We start from the raw sequence: 17087 nt of genomic DNA on the forward strand, positions 1-17087 counted from the left end.
TCTCTCTCTCCCTCCCTTTCTTTCTCTATCTTGCTGTCTCTCTCTCTCTCTCTCTCTCTCTCTCTCTCTCTCTCTCTCTCTCTCTCTCTCTCTCTCTCTCTCTCTCTTTCTTTCTCTATCTTCCTGTCTCTCTCTCTCTCTCTCTCTCTCTCTCTCTCTCTCTCTCTCTCTCTCTCTCTCTCTCTCTCTCTCTCTCTCTCTCTCTCTCTCTCTCTCTCTCTCTTTTCACGAGGACGATCGCCCGATGCGTTCCCGGAGATCGATCACGATTCCAGGGTCCAGCTGTGCACTGGCTGGCTGGCTAGCTAACTCTGGACACGCGCGTACGACACAGGATATCTTCTCGCTAACTGTTCGTCGCGAACTACCCTCTCGTTCCTCGCCAGCACCGCCTGGCCGCTAAAACTCCGAGCGCATCAACTGCAGTGACCCTAGGTCCCCGAAAGGGTTCAATGAACTTGTCGCACGGCGAACTATCGAACGTCAGTTTTTTTCACGCTGTCGCATCCGCTGTCCTGCGAGTTCCATCACCGTTCATACTGCGGTGGTCGGTCCCACCTCCGGATAACGTCGTCGCCGTGTCTCGCTTCTCCCTATCTTTCTCTCTCTCTCTCTCTCTCTCTCTCTCTCTCTCTCTCTCTCTCTCTCTCTCTCTCTCTATCGTTCGCTCGCTTTCGCTCTCTCCCTCGTTCTTGCCGGGAACCCGGAGCTACGGCAAGCCTCACTCTCTCGGTATCCGTACTTCGTGATCGGTCCAGGTGAACGCTTTCTCTCTCCCTTTCTCCCTTTGTCGCTATCTCTGTTTCTTTCCGTCCGGTCCGCGTCCGGAACTCGAACTCGGAGTGGAAAAAAGCCGCGCGCGCTACGCGAGAACAGCAGGCTGCCTGCCGCTTGTTTTCTCCCGACTGCGTCCGGGTCGAGCACCTACCTACCTAGCCGAGTCGTCATCGGGGACTCGACGCAGGCGCCCCGACAGCGAGCAACCCCTCACAACCTCCACCCCACCCCCGTTATCCCCACGGTATTCACGGGAAGAAAGAGAGGGATGGAGAAAGGCAGGGAGAAAGAAGGACGGGGAACGACCGGAGCGTTGAATATATATTCGTCGGTCGAGCGCTACCGCGCTGAACCCTCCGACGGCGACTATAGAGACCAGGATGACCGTCGTCGGGGGAGAACTATCCGGCACGGTTTGCTTGACTACGCTTTAGAAACGATCGCTAACGATCAAAGTAGCGTGAACACGATAGATCTTTAAGCCTCTCTCTCTCTCTCTCTCTCACACACACAGCCTTTCTTTCCGCCTCTCACGGTAGCTTTGTGCGGGAAACCGGTGCCGTCACCGCCGCTTTTCCCCGACTACTCTGTTCTCCCAGCGAAGCCCAGACGGCCTTCGGGGGTGTTTGTCGATAATGAGTTTTACTCGGGGGAAGATCGCCGGGATCCAACGCGACGATCGCGATCATCAGGTTGATGACTCGTCACCTCTCACTGTGAGCGTCTCGCGTTGCGACATCGAGAAGGAGATTGTAAATTGCTCGAGTAATGTATCGGATTCATACAACCCTTTTTACGCTCAAAGCGGGGCGTAGGGAAAATTAACTCGAGAGACGATCCGACTGGGAAGGGTGCTCTCCGAACACACATCCCGAACGCTCTCTCTGTCTCCCTCTTTCTCTCTCCCTCCACCCCCGTTTTGTCGACATTAGCGAGCGTCACGCGCGCACAGGGGGTGGTTGGCGCGAGACTGACTCGGATTTCGGCCAGTGATGCCAGAATGGAGACGCGGCCCCGCATAAACCGTAGCGGCGAGGATAACGCGCACATAACGGAGAGCCGCATACACGTACGTTTCGCTCTTCGGCTTCGGGAAAGTTTGGGAAAGTGGTTCGGAGATAAGCGTTGCAACGGTAAACAATAGAAATAACAATATTAAAAAACAAAATAGAAAATTTAGTTTTGAACGAAATCGTAGAAACATCTTACGCTGTCGCGCGTAACGAGAAGCGAGCAAGCCGCCTGCCTTCGTTGCCGGCTCACTAAGAACAAGACAGAAAACGGTACCTTCGCTCTCTCGCGTACGCGGCTCTCGGGGGCGCGTCTTCGTTCTGACATCGCTGATTTCGGGACAGTTTCGTCGGCACGACGCCGTTGCTGGACCAAACGCATGCGTGAGCGTCAGTCACCATGGCGACGGAATGCCAGGCACCGCGTGTGAATACGTATTGATTACTCCGCTCTCGCTTCGTTCCGCGATCTCTCGTGTCTTCTCCAGGCTATCCCGAGCTCGTCCTCATCCCCTTTCCCCCTTCTCTCGTCCTATCTGTTTTTCTCTTTCCCATTTCTCTTCCATCGTCTTTCTCTCCTTCTCACACCGTTGTGCCTCCACTTTTACCAGCTTACTCTCCCTTCGCCGCCGTCCTATTGGCCCTTCTTTTCTTTAAATTAGCCCCCCTCCCCCTAATGTGCCGTCGTGAGCACCCTCGACTGGAATCGGCTTCTCTCTTTCATTGCAGTCTCGCCGGCCCTCGCGGGACTCGTCGGTTCTGCTTAAATTAATACCTGCGTCTCTCGTACACGCGGCTGGATATCGAAGGGCACACGGAAGTGTCTCGCGCCGAGTGCACGCGCGAAGCGACGCACGAGCCGCAAGGCCGGCCTCGTGTATACTTACTTACGCGACGCCCCTAAGATTATTGCACCGTCGTGTAACGGCTGAGTTCAGACTGAGTTCTGAATGGGCTCCTCAATCGATTCCTAAAGTCTCATCACGTAAGAATATGTAAAGTTCTGATAAAAATCGGGACTGTGAAATCATGAGTACATAGAGCGGATGCTACGACAATGCGTATAATAAAGATTAAATTAAGCAGGAAGGAGAGAGGATGCGAAGGGGCGATTATTTCGCAAGTATGGCTGATGCGAAAATTGATTCTAAATTGTTCACTTGAGAATAATAATGTATGAATAAATTCTGCACATTTCTTTGTCAGCTGTTAGAGTATTTATTTATTTATCCAACGATTGCTTCATAACATTCGTTCGGTGTGATCTCTTACATCTTGATTTTAATCGACTCACTTATAGCATATTTATAATTATTTCGTAACATTTACGCAGTCTCATTTTTTTATAAATAAAAAAGGATCTAACACACTGATGAGGCATCGGTTTTATTCAGAGGATATGATGTGTCGTTATATGCAGAGCAACCTACTGAATTTGTACTATGAAAAGCTCCGTCATTAAAAAGTTAAAAGCAGAATAAATTAGTACAAAAAAAAGATGCACATTTTAGCGGTGCGAATTTTATTGTTGCTAAAGAAATTAAATACCGTAAAATTTAAACGCCCAATAATATCATAAATTTGACGTTGAGGTTGATTGCGTGCGCAGAATCGCGTGTTGCTAATGCCAACGATATAAAACAATCACCCGAGGCCCAAGACGTAATAAGTCAAGTGCAACGTACGTGAGTGCTTTGTTCAGCCACAGGTGAAACCACACCAACGGCCTGAGGAAACGTTCGGTCTGTCGTCCCACTTTGCGTGGTATTTTTACTTGAAATTTTTACTTGCAACCTTGATAATCCTGTTCGTGCGCGATATCCTTTTTTTTTTGAGAATCGCCTTTAGTTAACTTCAATCCCTAACCCCGAGATCTTCTAATCTCCGATGGACTCAGTCGTGCACGTGACCTAAAGACGAGCCGCGATAACCACCGAATTCCGGAAAAATTTGCTGAAAGAAACTTACCTCGAGCCGTCATTGTTCAACATTGTTCAGCACAATGTTTCAATCCTGTTCTTACCTGATAACAGCAAGCGTTGACCTCTCACGCTTTTGGTAGATGAATCCGGAAACGCTACGAGATTATTGGCATTTCTTTTCAAATTGTAATTGTAACACTTGTTTGTGAAGCGAGCCACTCCCTGCGCGGCTTTCAGTCGCTTGTTTATATGTCGTCTCCACATCATAACGGTGTCATCGACTCCGAGAAGCACAATCGTCACGATGTTGGTAAATCAGGCCGGGGGTGGACTTTTAAAGCACGCCCATACTTTGCCGGGTGCAAAATCCGACATTCTCTGAACAGGCATGTTCGACAGTGCTGTCTGATATCCCGGATGCACGACGGAGATGTCGAGGATATTCTCAATGACGGCTAGTCCCAGCACGGAAACGCACGTCGAGCCCCGGTCAGCTCAAATATCGTTACATACTTGTCGCATTTCAAAGACTAGATTTTAATAACGACGGATCTTCCATCGTGGCGCGATACCGCAGAACTGTCGGTTAATTAAATGACGTTTATCCATAGCTCGTGCGAACAGCGCACGACATTGACGTTTTATCTATCATTAGGTCGAAAATATCGGTACGAAGGTAGTCCCAGAAGTACCTGACCTAACAAAGAAAACACAAAAAATTTGGGAAAAAATATCTTTATTTCTCTACATAGTCTCCTTTTAGCTCAATACACTTTTCCCAGCGATGTTCAATAGCTTCGATACCCTGTTTATAGTGGGAATCGTCGAGCTCCTCAAAATAGCCATCAAGCCACTTTGGTCCATTGTTTTGACTGTTCCTTCGTCTCAGGTGTGAAGTGATGGACCCATGTTTCATCCATGGTTATGAATCGGCTTTATTACTGCGAAATTTCGATTGAAACATCCTCACGACGCTGTTTTTGTTCCAATCGCGGCATCCATCTTGCACACAGCTTTCTCATGTCCAGATTTTCAGTCAATATACGATGTACAGCACTTTTTGAAATGCCTACCATGTCTGCTAACTCGCGCACTTTCAGTCGACGGTCATCCAATACCATTTTGTGGATTTTCTTCACCATTTCTGACGTGATCACCTCATTTGGTAGACCACTGCGATGTTCGTCTTGGAAGCTCGTACGGCCTCGTTTAAACCACCCAATATTTTACTGTTGTAAACGAAGGAGCAGACTCCCCCAGAGTAGAATCTAGCTCCGCTTTGATATTGGTTGGACTGAGACCTTTCAAATGAAAGTATTGTATCACATAACGATGACCAATTTTTTCCATGTTTACAAATTCACTGAGAGCGTTCACTATTGATGGCTGCCAAACAAATACTAAACAACGTAGCGTCGTCAAATATCAAACTTAAGCTTTATAAGGTTGGTACTTTCTACCATAGTCATTCTTTTCAAACAACAACCGCTATCTATACGTCAGGTCAGGTACTTCTGGGACTACCCTCGTAATTACTTTGATTGGCAAACTCGATGGGCATGTGACACTTAACAGTAACGCGATAAACCTGCTCTTTTGTTTATTTCTATTTATCTCTTTTCATTTCTTTCTCTTTAATTTTTAACTTATTTATTATCGATCTTCTTAAATAATTTATTAATTTTCTTATCTAATTATTTCTTTATTGCTTACTTGTTTGTTCATTTATTTGTTACTTTGTTTATTTATTCGTTCATTCAATTATCGTAGAGAGGAGAGAGTGCGCACAATTATCATTTGCGATTATTTGTTTGAGTGTGATATTATATTGCACTTTAGAGACTATGTACTTTCTACGAGGCTGCCGGTAGCTCGCGGCTGGTCAACAACTGCAAATGGCACTATTTGCCGAAGCAAACGGCTTCTTTTTCACGTTTCAACTAATACTCACCTTGTATGTCCTCCTCGATCTATGTAATTGGTCGCAACGAAGCCCAAGTCGTCGTGTAGAATTCTGTTGTTTTCATGCGGAAAATATACTAGCTATTAATCGTATTATGTAATATGCTGGTTATTAATATGTGTTAATCGTATTATATGTTACACTGAAGTTATGAAATATACTGGTTATTAATCGTATTATATGTATAAAATATTGTTCATTACATCAATATAATCGTATCGTTCACTGCTTTACGAGAAATATTGGTCGATCATAAATTAAACAAAAATTGATTTTTGATAAATCAATTATTGTTTTCAAGATATATCACCGCCCGTCGTGTCGCTATAGCAGAGCTTGCTCTGCATCCACTGTTGGTAATTTTAGTCAGCTTCACATGCGAAAGATGTTTTGCGCGGCAATTTTCACGTTTCAAATTTACGTTTTCTTTTGTTTTTCACTTTTGCAAGTGATTTTCAAATCTCTCGCGAAAGACACTTGCACGATTGACGAGATAATTCATACGCGCGAAAATCGCATTTTTCGATGTTAAATGGAAGTAGCAACGAAAGAAAGAAAGATTAATCGGCATCTGTCGATGCTGATAATTAAATAATATACGCGCGAAACACACGAGAAACTTTAACTTTTATAGCTTTTATATGAATTTGTTTATCATATAATGATCGAACGAGGCAAGAAACGTAAAGCACTCGATAGCGCAGTCGATAGCGCAATTGATAGCGCACTGTCGTATCGCATGTTAACATCACAGAATTTGCTGAGTCGATAACAGATACGAACAGCGCTTGAAGCGGATTTGTTAGCAAAAACGATGTCGTATTCGTCGATAGCGATACGCGGTATTGATCCAGTTAAATCGCGTACGAAAATGTCTCGAGTAGAACGATGTGTACACTTTGAGATAACGAGAAAACAATACACCGTGGACAAAAGTAATAAGAACGGAATGAACTTATCTAAAGAAGAAAGAATGAGAGAAACAAAGTATGACGCAGATTTCAAAGTTGATCCAAGTTTGTTCAAGATGGATGTTTCCGTCGATTGATTAACACTGATCTGCCTGTCGTATGACCGAAAAAGGACCCAGGTACTTGTTCTTCTGTCTCTCTAATTGCTTCTTTCGTAGTTCTATCATACCCTTTATTTCATCAATCATGTCTGTTCCCCAACGTTTGTGGCTTTCAACGAACTCCCTAACCTAAAACAGGTTGTGTTGCCATCACGACAAATAATGGTGTTTTAACCTAATGTTATCTAATGTTCGTCACGACATAATCTTTTGCATAACTGAGACAAGACGATGATTACAGCACGCGCGGAAGAAATGAAAGTAACGAGGTGTGCACAAATCGGATAAATAGCATTAATATGTCGTTTACAAGCAGATTGTTAAAATTATCGAATCATCTGTTATTGATTAATTATTTACGATTTATCCAAGCGAACAGGAACGATGTGTCAAAGTGATCATTTGTTGCTGTGAAAACTTTTCGTTGACGTCTAGGAATAAGCATATTTTGCCAGGAAATGTTAGTAATATCCAATTATACCGCATATTGAGTCTATCTCGCCGTGCAAGACTATATATAAATTCGCGAAGTTTACCTTTGCAAGTTGGCACTCGGAATACACGTTCATAATAATATTGGCTAATTTGTTGTACCTATCCAGGAGACTGTAATATTGAAACGACAGATTCGTCATGAGTAGATGCGTAAAGAACATACACGATTATGGACGTCGTGCACAATGAGAAAGAAAAGGTCTTACTGGGGCAAAATGTCGTCCAGATTTGTTAAAATTAAATTTAGCACTTTGTCTTTCCTCGCATGCTTCTTCATGAAGTTATCATATAATTTCATCAGCTGCCTTTCTGTTAATTGCGTCCATATACCGCTTGTTTCGTCTGTCATCGATTTCAAGAAATCAATAATGATGTTGTCGTCCTCGGTGCAAGTCAGGTGTTTTAACATGTTCGTTTGGTTTCGTAAAATCAAATTAGTCCGCCACTTTATTCCAAATGTTGTTGTTTGCGGTCATCAGACTTGCGCAATACATACACCCAATTCCTCCAACCCGGCTGACTTTTATGATGAACATGAAAAGATGAAAATACATTGCAACAAACAAGTATTGCCTCGGTCAAATAGCTTGCGAAATGTTGCGTGAGAGATATTGTTAAATAAAGCGAAAGAGAAATGCAGTTTGTCAGAATAGTTACAAATCTTTCGTGGGGTTCTCGAGATATTGTATCAAAGTCTGGTAGGCCTTCTGTTTGCACACGAAATGACCCAGTTTGCAAGCCCAATTCATTATTAATATTGACGTGGCTTCATCTGCTAGTGTATTGTACTTGAAAGTTATCAGATGTCTTGATAATATATTTAAAACGTAATTCTAGAAAAATCGAATAACGAAATTTGTCAATCGAGAATTAAAAAAAAACGTTTCCTCTCACACTGATTATGCACTGAGTTTCAAAACGGTTTCAACACTTTTTAAGATGTAGTTTGGGACGCAGAAAATGTCTAACGTAAGAACTTAACTTCTGGGAGTTGCCGAGAAACAAATTCTTTCATTGGATCGTTAGCTGCGTTTCTAACTGCATAAAAGAAAAATGTTGAAACTGACTTTTATTCCAAAGTTATGTACCTTAAAGTTTTTACTTTCTGCGAAGTTGAAGAAGGACGATGTATAGTGCAGGACATTAATCATAGAGGGCCACGGTACATAATCCTGCTCTTTCGATAGATAATCAATGAGCTTAAGGAAGACATCGTGGCTCACTTCCTGCGTCATCATGAAATGATATGCATCATCGATTAGCTGAGCACGATTCAAGCGGTGTATATCCTTGTGATTATTTTTGCACAAATATAATACAATCTTCATCCAATTGTCGTATTCGTAATTGACGCGATAAAAGCCTGCCGAAGAAGCGAAAAAGATCAATCTCGCTGTTTATCAACCTAATTACTCGCTTCCCGAGTAAACGAAATTGAACGAACGGTTTCCGTATATAGAATCGCAATACTCACCGCTTTGTTGTATGTTGAATATGATCCAATCATTTGAATCGATTCTAGATGGAGTTGTAACACCTTTCCGAATCCACATTCTAGGCAAAGTGTCCAAGAAGTTAAGCTCTGACTGCGTAGTGTATGTCAGAGGTATCATCCATTCGTCAGTCACGCTGGTTCTATTGCTTTCAGAAGAACGTATTGAAATATACATTTCATTGGACTTTTTATAAACATACAGTACAGGATAGGTTGTTTGCGACACCTAGTAGGACATTATTTTCTCTAAGTCAGAGCTTTCTTGGCTGATGGAAATCTTGCGTCGTAACGTCCACCACAAATCATAGGAACTATACGAGTGACTATGTAATAAGAATATAAAACAAGAACATCCATCATATGTAATTTCTAAAAATTCCGTCTATTTTTTAAGATAACATTGGATTTATAATATTACTATATTGTAACATATTATTATTTACTCTCTAATTACTTACCGTAATTTAAAAAATTCAGCTATGCCTTGATTGAATCTTTCTTTTGTAATTATATGTTGCAACGTGCGTATCAAAATGGATGCTACCAAAATTTACATCATGAATAGCAGTAAATGATGAAATAGATTAAAAAAAAAAAATAGTGAAGTCGCATATAGTAGTTAATCGCATGTTTATAATTAACAGTGTACTTATAATTATACTGTAATATTCTTTCGTTCTCACCTTTGTTCTCAATAAGTGAAGAGTAAAACGGATCATATATGCTTTTGATATGCGGCACCTTGAGAGAAATGTCGTTATACAGAGCAGGCTGTAGAACCTGCACCACGTAGAGATTCGTCATTTGGCTATATAGATGCTTCTAAAATTAACAATAGTAAAAATTAATGCTAAGAAAGATGTTAAATCGAGCGACATGAATTTCGTTGCTAAAAATGCAAAATCGTCGTAAAATTTCATGGATATTATAAATCGACGCTTTGAATGTTACAAAACTTTTGGAAAAATTAAACGGTTGCTTTTGTTTTTCGTTCTTTACGTGTGTAAAGAGATCCGTATGAAAAGAGAATACGTAAAGAAAACCTAGTTTGAAAACAGCTTAACGTTGCTTGCAAGCATATCCTCTAATTACTCGAGCAAGTTCGCATATCGTTATTGTTAGAGGACATAAAAAGGAACAACTTTTTCCATGATGTAATAACTCAAATACAGCTCAAATGCTTTCCTAAACCACTCGATAAACTACTCAATAGTGTTGCTGAAAGTTTCAATAAATTGCCGTATAATTGCGTGTGCTACTGTTCTCTGTATTTCGATTTGATAGCCGATGAAATCTCCTTTTTCGATGATATCGTTCTCTCTGAAAATCATGTTTACAGTTAAAACAATTATGTATCCTCACATGTTTTTATTAATCTGAATTATTTCTAAATGTTTAATTCCTGTCACTGAAAGTTCGAGCAAAAACGACTTTACATTCTCGTACGTCTAAAACGATCCGCGATAAATATGCGTGAAAAAAGAGTTGTTGTTTTCGGTCGCCACAATAATTTATCGCGCGTACAATAATTTTACTTTCCACATTTGTTGGAAGAAAATTTTAAAAACAGGAAGATGAGTGAAAATTTATTCGAGACGAAAATGGGAACACATCGACACTTAGAGTTAGAGCTTAGAGTGAATTTTTACAGTAATGAGTGAATGTTTCAAAGTCTCTTTGAAACTGTAGAATACATCAGGTTTACTTATCGCTTTCGAGCAAACTCGTTCACCCAACGTCATTCAGTATACCTGAATCGTCATTCAGAGTGGAAGAATTCCACTGTACATGAGTGAAATGTCACTCGTCTTTGAGTGACTCGGTCGTCGCTCTATTTTTCGTGTAGAATTTCACTCGCAGCAATTTAAGGGTGATCAAAAAACCCGGAAACTTAGTTGCGCACCTAGTATAAATACCTCATACAAAAAGTGTTGTGTACATTAAGGATGAGTGTCAATACGCAATATCGAATAAACGATCATCTTGTTTCAAATTCAAAATTATTTGAGTTTTGAATTTATTCTAAAAGAAACAGTGTGGGAGGATAGAAGACATATTAAATTTTATATACAACGTTAATTTTTATTGAAACAAGTTAAACAATACGTGTATATCATATTATGGCAGCGTATAATAATATAATATATTATATTTTTTTATGATAGAAGCAGCATTCAGATGCCGTACACTTATGAGTAAAATTGTACGTAAAACGATATGCAAACATATATCTTTCTTTATCTACTTGTTTGGCTCGCCATATTATTAAATATTCCAGCTTTGTGTCTTGGAATATGCCTTCCGAGCTTATGAAAATCTTTATCTAAAACAAATTAATTGCATCTCAATATGCAACAGTAATTTAGCTTGTTATCAAGAAAAAGACTTTGTCGCCGTACAATATCTTATATAATTAATATGAAGCATATATATATATATATATATATATATATGGTATATATATACATGCAGAATATACGAGAATAATTGAAAATAGAGACTCATCGGAATGAGCAAGAAATACATTTAGGTAGAAATATGAAATTTTATATACAAAAATAGAACTCACCTTGTGAAGTGGGCACTTGGAATACACATTCATCATTATTTCAACTAATTTATCGTTCCTACCCAATAGACTGCAACATAGAAACGACAAAGTCAACATACAAACATATACGGATATTGCACATGGTAAAGATAAGAAAAAATGCAACATATTACTAGGGGAATGTCTCGTTGACACTTTCCAGAATAGAATCAAACATTTTCTTTTGTCTCGCATGATTTTTCACAATGGCGTGATATAATTCCTCCATCTGCGCTATTTGCGCTTGTGACCACTGAAACTTGTCTCCAAAGATGACGTATTTAAAATATATCAAGATCATATAAACGTCCTGGTTACAGGCTAGATTTTTTCCCAATTTCATACTGTCGGGTGTATAATGCATTAGTGTGTACCAATCCTCATAACTTATACTCATCATGCCCGCGCAAGCTATCCAGCCCTGCCACCACAGTCTACGTGAAACATAAAAGATAAAAAAAATTGGGACAAATATTTTTCTTTTTCAAGCGATCTTACAGCGATTAAATTATTTCGCAAAACATTGCGTGGGAGATATAATAAAGAAGAATATTAATTGATAATTGAAAATATAGAATTCTCGACTATTCACGATAATTACGGATATTTATCTTTATCATTGATGCGTGCCATCAATTTTTTGTTGGCCCAATCTCTGCATTCTAAACAGCCAAGTTTACAGGACCAATGCTGAAGTAATGAACGCATTGCTTTTGTCATATCATCATCTTTAGGATCTTCATCATATCCGATCGTCTTCAGAACATGAGACATGATATCCACCATTACATTCTAAAAACATCATTTAATAATATTAATTTTCCATGCAAATTCCATGCAAAAACATTAGGAGTACAGTCTGTAAAGTAAGAGCGTGCACGGGTTAATGTGTAGAAAAATTTATTTTTAATGATTTTTAAGTACATGGATTTGTTGTACTCCATGAGAAGAAAAATGCTATACTATTAATAATGAGTCCAGTCACCATCGGCATTGATAATTGCCTGGCATCTCCGAGGCATACTTTCCACTCAGTTGACTGCGTATTCGTTCGGTAAAGACCTCCAAATGAGACGAATTTGTCGTGTCAGCTGCTTCAAAGTGCATACTCTTTTTCCTCGAAGCTTGTGCTTGAGATATGCCCACACATTTTCAATGGGATTTGCATCTGGCGACTGCGATGGCCAATCAAGTGTGACGATGCTAGACTGCTCTTTCCACTCGGTGCAAAGCTTGCTCCGGTGTTTTGGGTCGTTGTCTTCCTGTAAGATCCAGTCCTCGTTTTTTTTTTATGAAGCATCGTTCAGCAGTCGGCAACAAACACTTCTCATAAATTTTAAGCATTAAAGTCGGGTTCCGCTTAAACAAATTCACAATTTTTTTTTCCATATTTGGCGTCACTTTGCCTATCGAGCGCCACGTTCTGGCAAATCATCGACATTTTTTATCTTCTTATATTGCTGAACCCACTTAGCGACGAACGATTTTGACTTTTCCATGTATTTAGCAGCTACTGCATATGACATTTTTGGTCCTTTGGGGTGGGAACAAACACAGCTTCGTAGCGCGATGCGTATGCGGCACTCATGGCGCATGGTTAACGTGTTTCTCAGGTTAGAATTCGACGCCAACTGAATCTTTTGTGACAAAGCATTCACGACAAAGATTTCATCTATCGCCTCACAAAAAAACTAGGACGATATTTGAAGCCAACTGCCATTTATGCCGTGCAAGCTCTTACTTTACAGACTGTATACGTATTATTTTCGAAGTTTTACACTTGAGAATCGTATATCGATACTTCGTACGTCTTATTATCGAATTATTTTTGTTATTCGTTATTATATACCTTAAATTCTTGACTTTCTGGATAGTTGAAGAAAGGCGACATATACTGCAAGACGTTTATCATAGAGTGCCATACTATGAAATCAACCTCATTCTTCATGTACTGAAGCAAATGTATATAATTCGATCTATTCATTTTGTTCTCCATTACAAAATGATACCCATCATCGATGAGCTGAGCACGATTCAAAGCATGTATCTTCCTATGATCGGTTTCTAACACTTTTATAATTTTTATCATTATGTTAGTATCGTAATGAACGCGATAGTAACCTATTGTTGAAACAGTAAAAGAGTCAGTTATACTGTTATATTGTTACACTAGTTATCATGAAATAATCGTTTCCATTGATAAAAACGAGCGAATAGCGAATCTTCTACTACTGTCTGTACTGTACACTGTTCGACTACTGTCCGAATCACTACTCACCGAATTGTTGTACATTTATTATAAACCATTCGTCTTCCTTGCAGTGTTGTAAACTTATATTATTATTTTGCAACTGCAATAACGTATTGTTCAGCCACAGTCTACGAATGTTTTGGTGGAAGTCAGGTTCTCTCTGTGTAGCATAAGTCACGAGTATCGGCCAATTCATTTTACTTTCGAGAATGCTTCCTATGTCATTAAATATAAATTCGTCATATAATGCGTCACAAGATATCTTATGGTATGCTTTATCATATACAACCATATATCATGTTGATTCGGTCACTTTGTTTAATCATCAATGTGGGATAATATTTCTGCGACAACCAGACAAGTAGCGCTTTCGTTATGTTACGTTGGGGTATGTCCGTATATTGGTACGTCATTCTATACAGGATATTGAAGAAATCGTTTGGCTCGGAATATCCATGTATACTGTATAAATAACATATTTTTATAACATCGGTCGCGCATGGTAACTATTTATTATTATTTGATTACTCATCATTATTACTTGTTATTAGATCGTTTATTTTACCACTTTATCCATTGATTTAAAACCACTTGTATGTACAGGAATTCAAAATTGTGTAAAATTGCGTTTGAATCGTGATTCGACGTGTATAATTGCAATTACGTATTATACTTCACATAATTATTTCCCAATCATTGTACTACGCCAAATTACAATCGTCACGTTACATTACAAAATAATGCATTACTTACTATGTATTTACATATTCGTTAATAGCTTTTTGGAATACTCGTCTTGAAACGATAAATTCCAACATTCTTAATATAGCGGATGCTGCGAGATAAATCATGAAAAGTGTAAAAAAAAAGATGATTAAAAGATAATTATAAATAGGATAATAATAGGTGTATATGGACTATAAAAAATCGTAGCTGCTTTACCAGTGTATAATACGCAAAAGTTAAATCTAAAGTATTTTAGAAATTTATAAGGAATTCAATTATATTTATACGACTTCACCCACATGTCGATTTTAAACGAGGGGTATATTTATGATTATATTGTAATATTTGACATGTTCTCACCTTTCTTGGTAATAAGATTAGAGTAAAATGGATCATCTGTGTGTAGAATGGATGGCACATCGAGAATAATATCGTTATGCATTGCAGGCATTTGTACTTGTACCACAAACAGTTGCATTATTTGTTCTGTAAAGTCCTAAAAGTAAGAGTTGTAAATATTAGGAAAGTAAGTAAGAGTTGTAAATATTAGGAAAAATGTGGTAGATAACGTATCGCTAAAATTAGCAATACGTATCTTGTCGTTGCTAAAAGGAAACAAGCGAGAAGAAACCATGTCTTCGAGGATCTTGTAACTGAAATACGACTCAAGCGCCCTGCTGAACCACAGATGAATAAATTTACTTGGGTTGACTAAGCTTTTGATATATAGTCGTGTCATTCCGCTTCCTATCGTCCTCGACACGTCGATTAAGCGACCGGAAGAATCGACGTTTTTATCGTACATAACATCTTTTTCTCTGAAAATTGCATCTGCAATTTAGGCACAGGTTTATCTTGAATTCTCTCAGGCGTTTTGATTGACCCCAATTATTGAAAGGACTCGTAATGATCGGCAATACAATGTGTCAAATATTTGAGTCTGATTTCGTCGATCACCTGCTTTACATTCTTGTATAGCCAAGACAACCCGCCACAAATACGCACGCTAATACGAATTTCGCGGTGCTGAGAGAATTTTTTTGTTTTTGAACCGCCACAATTCCGTAATATTTCGATTACGTGCGTTACCTGAAAAATGCCAATTGCCAGCTTCCCACGACTTTCTTGGGGAGATGCTTAAACGTCAATAGTTGCAATTGCGAATTGCAATTCCAAAAGTTGCTTATATACCGCGTTAATAATACTCCGGCCGTTTGAGCAATGTTTTTGACATCATGTAGCCATGTTAGATTATGTAACCAATATATATCGTTGAATGGGATAATAGCGATTGTCAAGAGGTAGGTGGCCGTTGGAGATGTAGAATTAAATTTCGTACATCTTGTTGTATGTCCTATCGTCTGTGTTTTTTTCATTATATTAGAGTAAACATTATATTCAGACGAATGTACGACGGAGATGTTGAAGACCGCTTTGAATGACGGGTCGTCCCAGCAAGGAAACACACGTCGAGCTCCGATCGGTTCAAATATCGTCAAGTATGACCACCTAATTTCAAAGACAAAACTTCACTTTATCAAAGCAGGTCGACAGTGGCTGGTTTGTTAATACATGTTCCAGTATCTTTCGCATCATGTGAGATAAAAAAAATTATGCCTATATGATCAACGATCAAAATCGAAACGACTTGACCTCGAATTAGTAATTTGTTTGTGGTTAAGGATGGTTAGCAATTATGGACAAAAGTCATATAACTCTTTCGCGGTTTATCGCGCACAGTGAACAGCGAAAATCAATATCGATGGCAAAGCAAATGTGATCGTGGTTATATGTTTTCATCGTGACTTACGTTGCATTTTCTTCTTTGCTTGATTTTATTCGGACCAATCCGAAGGTGTCGTCTATGACGCCTATGTGTTTCATATGTAGTTCGTAATATCCAAGCAACGGCTTGTTGAAGAATATAACGAGATTGCCCGTTTTCTTACAATAATCATAGCCAAATGGGAAGTATGTCTCATTCTGTTCGATCGTTTTGTTAAAGACTTTTTTCAGAGATTTTATCGTTGGATCATATATTATCAGATTATCTGCGTGCAAACTTATGAACCAACATGTTTTGGTTATTTCAATTATTATATTGGTCTCCCCTTTGACTTTTTGATCATCCATTATTATAAGATTAACTTTGTAGCTTTTGGGTATCAATTCGGGTGGTGTGACATAATTCAATGTCAGTGACGTGCAATCATTATTCGGACTGAAGGTTAAGATATAAAAGAAGTCAGCAAATATCAGATAGACGTTGAGCAACAATGCGAGCAACGCCACACTAGTTTTCGTCTCAGTCATCTGTAAGAACGATTCTTTGTTGGGACATACAAGAAGCGACAAAACGTAGACTCGCACAAATACAGTTGCGAGTTTTGTTAATGAATGATCCAGTTAACCGATAACGTTATTACCTCTACTTCAATATATTCGTGAGAGATTTTTCTTACCATTTCACATGACCAAGTACATCGAGTGGCTCAAAATAGCGACGAACACGAAGATGTACGGAGAACTAATTGGAAATCGGTAAATATTTTCACGCAGGAGAGGCACTGTATATCAATACATACGACCGGCACGTGATCCATAATGCGTGGTAAACAAGTAGTCTATTTTGAATTCAAAGTGACTTATTCTGTCTAGTACAGCCTTTGTCATAAATATCGTCTGTTACTAGTTAAATTTCATTGTTGGTTTCGCTCCAATACGATGGATCATGAATGAAGTGAAAATTGACAAAATTAAATTCAAAGGGAACGATATAGAACACG

The 17087-nt window shown here is 39.3% G+C and overlaps 1 protein-coding gene across 1 annotated transcript; it reads right to left on the minus strand.

The window, feature by feature from the left end:
• Nucleotides 1-10861: 10861 nt before the first annotated feature.
• Nucleotides 10862-16943, minus strand: LOC105188834 (aminopeptidase N-like). Its single transcript, XM_025299843.1, has 13 exons — nt 16764-16943; nt 16112-16614; nt 15391-15810; nt 14933-15119; nt 14662-14797; nt 14329-14410; nt 13865-14037; nt 13603-13791; nt 13174-13445; nt 11926-12116; nt 11459-11758; nt 11304-11373; nt 10862-11057 (listed from the first exon to the last, which is right to left on the minus strand). Exons 1-13 carry the CDS (start codon nt 16764-16766, stop codon nt 10881-10883), a joined length of 2703 nt encoding a protein of 900 aa, XP_025155628.1. The 5' UTR covers nt 16767-16943; the 3' UTR covers nt 10862-10880.
• Nucleotides 16944-17087: the final 144 nt, after the last annotated feature.

This window comes from Harpegnathos saltator, unplaced genomic scaffold (assembly GCF_003227715.2).
Source record: "Harpegnathos saltator strain DR-91 unplaced genomic scaffold, Hsal_v8.6 scaffold295, whole genome shotgun sequence".
Taxonomy (NCBI): Eukaryota; Metazoa; Arthropoda; class Insecta; order Hymenoptera; family Formicidae; genus Harpegnathos; species Harpegnathos saltator.